At 35.7% G+C, this 7,634-nt stretch overlaps 1 protein-coding gene across 1 annotated transcript; it reads left to right on the top strand.

The window, feature by feature from the left end:
* The first annotated feature begins 5,571 nt into the window (after positions 1 to 5,571).
* LOC130629742 (dual specificity testis-specific protein kinase 1-like) lies at positions 5,572 to 6,543 on the top strand. Its single transcript, XM_057443081.1, has one exon. It carries the CDS (start codon positions 5,572 to 5,574, stop codon positions 6,541 to 6,543), a length of 972 nt encoding a protein of 323 aa, XP_057299064.1.
* Positions 6,544 to 7,634: the final 1,091 nt, after the last annotated feature.

The raw sequence follows: 7,634 nt of genomic DNA, 5'->3' as shown, positions 1-7,634 counted from the left end.
ATCATGGCAGTTAGTGTTGTTCAGGGTGGTCCACCTCCTAATTTCTTTCACAAAAGTGTGTATGATTTGTTATGTAATGATCCACTAGATATGAAGGAATTGAATGTAGATAAAAACTTTGTGCAAGCTGATCAAATTATGTTTGACCAAATTAAGCAGGACCCAGAAGGACTTTCCTCCATTATCATAGATCATGGTTACAGTGGATTAATCAACAAGCAACACATTGATGAAATTTTGGAAACTGTTATGATCAGTATAATCTCAAGAAGACGAACTTACCTGGAAGAAGTTTCAAAAGGGTTGGAGCTCTTTAGTCTGCATGCAAAGATCATGCAAAATAAAGCTTTAATGGAACCTTTATTTGTTTGTAAAAAGAATTCAGTTGTAGATTCAAACTATCTTCTTTCACTGCTGCAACCTGTGTTTTCTTCTGATGGAAGTAGCAGGAAAATTTTGGAAGAAAAATTTCTTGATTACCTACAAGACTTTATAAACGATCTTGAAGATTCAAAAATCGTTGGAATTTCTAGTGAAGTCCTTGCTTGGTATGACAACGAAAATATGGACGAAACAATACCATACGGTCACAAAGTTGATGCTGATTTGTCTACTGGTGGTTTGCTTGGATGGTTAACCGGCCAAAAGCACCATCCCCTTTTTGAAAAAGATTTCATGATCACAGTTTTGTTTAACCATGACTGCTTTGTGGCATATCCTAACCATAGAATTTGTTTCCCAGTTGTCAGTGCGTGCAGCAGGGAGTTAACACTACCAACACAACACTGCAAATCTTATGATGAATTTAAAGAGAACTTCCTATTGGCTATTTCAAAAGGCCAGGCTTTTGGCCTCAGTTAAAAACACTTTTGTGATATATTTTATTGAGTATGCATAAAATTTATGTTGGATACGTTTTGTTTGTTTTTGTTTGGAATTTCGGACATTATATTTTCTACAACTTATATATTGCACATGACTGTTATTAACAATTGTTTATCATTAGCTTTACATGTTTTTCTTTATTATAAGAACACTTAATTGCAACAAACGCTCTTAACTTTTTTAAGTTTTATGTTCTTAGCTTATTCTAAAATTATGTTCGTCGTGAAACAAATAAATGTATGTTTAATCACAAACAGATAATATAAATCGGTACAACTCCAAGGCATCCGTCCATTCTGCTGGATTTTGTATGTCATTTTCTTCAGTGAGATAATCAAAGTACTTCGTATACTCATTGGAATAGTCCCTCACAACCACATGTTCTGAAACGTCTTGAAAAGCTTCAATCGTTACTTCGTTTTTATAATCACGAGCGTCGGTTTGTTCTGGTAAAAAGTATAGCGCGTCCGGCCGCCCTGCAACTGTCTGGAATTTGGACTTTCTTATACGATGAGTGTTCCAATGCTCTTTGACTAGATCTAAATCGTTCTGAAGAACTCCAGAGAATGAGTACCATAGTGCTTCCATTTTAATTTTTGACGCAGTGTCAATTTCCCCTGTTGAATCCAAGTCTTTAAAAAAGTTCCTCCACCAGCACGCCCGCTGTTTACAAAATTGAGACCACCAGCATTCGATTCGCTGGTTTCTTGGTGACGATACATAACGATGTGCGTCTGAGTTACCTCTAAAATAAGACTGTATAGCTGCCACAATGCTGTTTTCGGTACCAAGATCAGTGATCAATTCTACAGGACAACCTTCTGCAGTGTTAACGGCAGTTAAGTATAAGCATGCAATATTGTCCGGTGCGTTATTTGATCGTGTTACTTGTAACCAGAGGATACGACGGCTATACCCATCTATGGCACCATGTATTGGGAATCCCCAAGGCTTTATTTTGTCATAGCCATCAATGTGCCATGCAAAATTGGGTCCTGGATTAACATATCTTCTTCTACGCAAGCGGTGACGTTTTCGATTCTCCGAACCTTCTGGATCTAATTCCTTCAAAAGTGATTGGACTACTGATCGAGGAACTCTGATACCTTCTAATTCCAAAGAATGCCAAACTGTTCGGTATCCGCTTGCAGAACCTGGTCCATTTATCATTCCTTGTATTCTCTGTCTTACAGCGTCATGCGTTATCGGGAATGGGGAATTCCTACGTTTCAGTCCATATTTCTTAAGTCGTCTCAAAAGAGTTCGATAACTGATTGTATAGCTATGATATTTTCTCAAAAAAGTCAGGATATTATTGTAACCAAAGCCTCTATTAAAGTAATACCTCAGCAACTCCTCTTCGTCGAACATATCAACGTCTTGTTGCCCTAATATATCATCTTCTGAATCAGCAGCCATATTGATCGTTATTGTCCATTGAATGACCTGGTAGCAAGATAAAATGACTGGTACACTGGAGAAAAGAAAAAAACATTCCTTTTATTTTTACTTCTCTGCAACAATAAAAGGAATGTTTTTTTCTTTTGGCGCGAGGTTAATTCTTTCGGCGTGAAGTTACTTCTTTTGGCGTGAAGTTATATTCTTTTGGCGTGAAGTTAATTCTTTTGGCGTGAAGTTAATTCTTTTGGCGTGGCAGTTATGGGCCACCGTAGATAACGCTGGCTATCGGTCTCAGCCTGTTAGGCTAAAAACAAAATGGCGGCTGTAGATGCAAGTGATCCAACACGCTTCTTGGAAAGTAATTTTTCAGGTTAATATGGATCTTTATATTTATGATCGAAGATTAACTTAATTTGCGAGTTCCTTATTCTACGACCTAAGCATCAAATTGTTGGCAAATGGCCTAGGTAGTGGTGGTGTGATGTATATATAGCTAGCTAGCTATAGCTAGCTGGCTTCTTTCGGTTCTCCCCTTCGCATTCAAGGGATAGGCTAGCTAGCTACCTAACTACCTAACTACCAATCTACCTTCTCTCAAATGCTTCCAAGAGAGACCTTAAAGAGTATGTGTTTAAAGCTCCCATTTAAGCTAGCTACAGTAATCTGGAATTTTTTCCCACTAGGCAACACTAGGCAATGAAAGGAGCTCTGCCAGTATATGCAGTAGAGTGGCTATCAAAAGCCACAAATTTCTGCAAAGCAAAACAAGCACTGTATCGACTGAGCTTTAGGTAGCTAGCTAAACTATATTATGGATGCCAATCAAATAAAATATAAATCACAGCATTTTCAGCATGAAGGCGGTGCGGTAGGAAGCCAATTTGTTTTCGGGTGAGCCTTTTTTAAGAGGGAGGGGGGAGAAGGGGGGAGGGGGTGCGGGGCTGTAGCTTAGCGTCCCTACAAAGCCAACTATTTATATATATCATGTTAAAAACAACTAAAAGCATCTTTCATCCATCTGTTCAAAGCTCCAGTAACAAAAGAAGTTTATCTTATTTAATTCATTAAGTTGCAATATTTTAGGTTTTCTTTTTATTTGCATTCTCCAGTATGTCACCTTATAAATGTTAGTGTATATATTTAAATTTGGTGAGTAAGTGAATAAAAAACTTTGTCTTATATAATATCTCAAGTAAGTGCAAAAAGAAATTTATTGTTAACCAAAGCAAATATTGAGTCGATTTAAGTCTTTTGTCATGGAACAAAGGTTTTAATACCATATTATAACATCCAAACTGAAATTGCTAAACAAAAGAACAGAATTAATATCGAAGTGTCGTCATAGTAACAAGTTTTATTTGAACAATTTTAAATCTGTTCCTCTGGACAAATAGTTTTATACGTCTTTCTTTTAACTGTTTTTATCAATTGTATTACTCTTTTATGTCTATAACTTGTACATATTCCCACCGGATTTACACAGTTTTTTTTCACTAAATAAATTTTAAATTTGGTGCTTCTTGATTAAAGAACTTTAAAGTATATTTAGGTGTCCTAATCAAGAATTACTGATATTTAACAGCCTATACAAAAATTGACCTTATAATTGTTTGTATTTTGATAACGATTGAGTATTGTGTGCTTGCAATGCTATAAACGAAACGTGCAGAGGACACGATTTCCTCTCACACATGATGCCAACTAAAAAATCTTTATACATACATATATACAGAATTTTTTCAAATTTAAATGTTTGAAAAAAGACTTTAAGAAATGCTGCCCAATAGTGTAATGGTAGAACACCTGTTGAATCTTATGTGTGTGGGTGCATGTCTAAAAAATACACAATTTTAAACTTAATTCGTGCTCTCACATAAAATATCCTTAATTTCAAGGCCCGTTTTATACATGTAAGATCACAGGAGGTTCGGGTTCAAATCCCGATTGGGCATATTTTGGAAGAAATTTGTTGCAGCTGAATTATTCTTGATGGAAAATCCCAACATGAGATTAACAACCCCTTAGTTAGAATACCTTCTGTTAAATTTGAATAATGTGTTTTACTATATATTTCTGTCGTTAAAATTTTTTCTTTGATATTGATGCGAATAAGCACAATCATGTATGGAGTTAACAATATTTAATTATATATATATTAATTATATATTATTTAAATAATTAATAATTAAGTCTAACCATATTTAACCATGTATTAATTATTAAGGTAAGGTAGGGTAAAATAAGAAGCATAATTGAATTGACCTGGCATTACCTGATAAGATAGGTGTTATAAAAATTAAATTATCAAATTAAGAGTTAGTCGACAAGGCTTCATTTATCTATCTTGGGTGGTTTTAATCCTGCTCAAGGATCTTTTTTTTAGACACGTGGAATCAAGTCAGAATGGCTGTAGCTCCCGTACTTAAAGGCAATTCCAAACAAAATCTGGAGGTATTGTAGCACTAGTTATTTGTTTATATATTTTTAGAAAGAATGCTTGCTGTACATCTCTGGGAAAGTTCTTGTCAACAATAAAAGAGCTCTGTTCTTGTGCATTTAAAACAACTATTTTTGCATTACAATATATAATTTGTTCTTTTCAGCGAAAAGCTAAATGTATGTTAAAGACATGCTTGGTAGAAGATTTCTTTCGTCATATCGAAGAGGATTTGACCAAACGCTTTGACTTGGTAAATCTTTAAAGCAACAATTATGTGTTAACGATTTTGTTGAATTTAAAAATGACATGGCTTAAAGACAAAATTTATCGAGTTTTACACAGTTTTGAAAAGCAAATACTATAGAGAATATTAGTTCAACTTTTTAAGGAGAAAATTCTTTTGTGTATAACTTGGCTGTTACTATTGTTTACCTTCAGGTTGACTTTCATTTAACACTTGGTATGGCAGCATTGAAAAGTACTCTGGTAGGAGATATTTCATTTCCATATTTCCACTTCTATGGCAATTATAATATGCTCATCACTTTGTTTCCAATTTTAACATACATAGGCACCTTCACAAGAGGCCGATTCCTCAACTGAATGTAATTATTTACAAAGTGAAAACGACATAGCCGAAGTAAATAATGATTTACACTCTGGAGTACAAACTAATGAGTTGAAAAAGTCTGCAGAATAGATGTTGTTTTTTCTTGCTCAAAAATTTCTTTAATAAACATTAAATTTTCTTTTTCGCTTATTTTACTTAGGATTGTTCTCGTGACTCAAAATAACAACGGCTTACCTTTACCTTTCCTGTGCCCATAGAGAACGAAAAGTTAAAAATGGAATTGAAGAAAGCAAAAGAAGCTGTTGAAAGATACAAGCAGATCGTAGCGAGTCAAAAGAAGACTATACACATTCTGAGAGAGAAAAATGCTTCGATGATGCTGCAATGTGCGGATTTCACAAAGCTAAAGATGTTTGAACAGCTTGGACATTCTCGATCGTCACTAATGGTTGATGCATCGTTGTTTTCATCGTTCTTCCATAATGGCGATCCGTTGTTACAAGAACAAACGCCCACAATTTTGACAAGTGAGGTAATCTCCGGACTGGCTTCCAATGTCATATTTTCTGGTCATTTCGCAGAAGTGACCCGTGCTGTGTTTGACGAAGGAGATTCTGTAATTTTAAAAAGTTACTTAGCACTTGGTAAAGAGGAAACATCTCTGCGCAACCTAGCTTATGTTAGCCACGAAGCACGACTGCTACAGTTTGTTGGGAATCATCCCAATATTGTACAGGTCTTTGGTATTGTACACGCCAAAGGAAAATTTCATTCTGTGCTTAGCTATGAAGGGGATAGCAGCATAAAAATTTTGCTGAAGCGGAAGGTAATATTTCCCACAGAAGACATAATGAAACAAATGATTATTGGGCTAGCTAAAGCACTCTCTTTTTTATTTGATAAAGGAGTGTTACACAACAACATAATTCCTGAAAATGTCATGGTGAAAGGTAGTGACTTCACTCCGGTCATTATCGGGTTTTCATTCGCATGTCGAGCGTCTTGTGCGAAATCTAACGTTAAAGACGTTTTAAAAAAATTAACCGACCATCATCACGTGGCACCAGAATTGTATAGGGGAAGCGGCGTGTCATACATGACCGATATTTACGCGTTTGGGTTTACTATTGCGACAATTATGGAATTAAAACCTCTGAATTTCAAAGATGCGCTACTTGAAGCTCGCATTGAACGTTTCGTTTTTAAATGTATGGATAATCATTGTGGTTTGCGTCCCCCCACATAATTTTCTAGAAAGGTTGAGAGGGTTTTGTATTGTTAGGCATGCATACATGTATTATAATTTGCTCGAGTTAAGAATAGTTTATAGCATCTCAATTGCCTTGGAGTACAGTGTTTTGACTATTTTTTCAATAAGTCACGTGAATGGATTTTCAGGGGAGTTCATTGCACGGTCAGCATCTTGCGAAAGGTTTCGATTTCAATAGATAAACCAAATTAGTTATATTTTATGTAAAAGTATTGTAAAGTAAAACAGAAAAAAATTATGTGTGTAATTTTGCATGTGCAATTTAGCATTAAATTATAATTTCCCTTACCATCTCAAGTCCCCTGTACAATTATATTACCCAGGCGATTACATTGACTCAGGGCCGTAACTGACACTAATTTTTTTGATGTTGTTGTTGACAGGGAGAAACGGATGTAAATCTTAAGATTTTACCCTTTAAATTGGTAAAAACGCATCCTCTGCGTTTTCCTTCATATTAACCATGATTGACAAATATTTTAAGAGGGCTGTGGCCCCCGGCCTCCTAGGCCACTACGATCCTGCGGCCCGATTAGTTTTATTTTTATCGTTCACTACTTGAGCAGAAAGCAATATAAGAAACTAGCGAAGGCGCAAATAAATTTGTTGTTTTAAAATAAAAATACACGCTTTACTTTTTGTTCAAAAAATATCTTTTTACATCAGCCGAATTTACATTCTCCTCCGGCTCCCACGTTGGTACCTCATAACCAATCCACTTTATCAGGTATTCAGTAATATTTTGATCTCCACTTTCTCTTTCTCTATCCTTCAGGATGTAATCGACAAAGCCTTCATCAACACTGGCTTGGGACATTACTTCTTGAAGGGTTATGTCGAGGCCTCTTGAGTTCGGGACTTTATCGGTCAGCTCAAGCATTTGACAATTGTCGTCAAGCTGACTCATTTTTTTATGACTCCCTTTTTTTCTTTTCTTAACATTTGAGGGAACAGGATCTGTCAAAATTTCAGTCACTGCAGCTTCCATATTTTCATTGACAACCTCACTATTTCCTACGACTGCGTCGGTAGGAGGTTGGAGACTAACCTGGTGACCCTGGTGGGAT

The sequence above is a fragment of the Hydractinia symbiolongicarpus genome, chromosome 2, assembly GCF_029227915.1.
Source record: "Hydractinia symbiolongicarpus strain clone_291-10 chromosome 2, HSymV2.1, whole genome shotgun sequence".
NCBI classification, from domain to species: domain Eukaryota; kingdom Metazoa; phylum Cnidaria; class Hydrozoa; order Anthoathecata; family Hydractiniidae; genus Hydractinia; species Hydractinia symbiolongicarpus.
Note: the sequence above shows the minus strand (reverse complement) of the source record. Positions and strands in the feature narration are given on the sequence as shown.

What these genes read in the sequence shown, in the direction of transcription:
- LOC130629742 (XM_057443081.1), top strand. Translation starts at nt 5,572, where the DNA reads ATGGAATTGAAGAAAGCAAAAGAAGCTGTTGAAAGATACAAGCAGATC.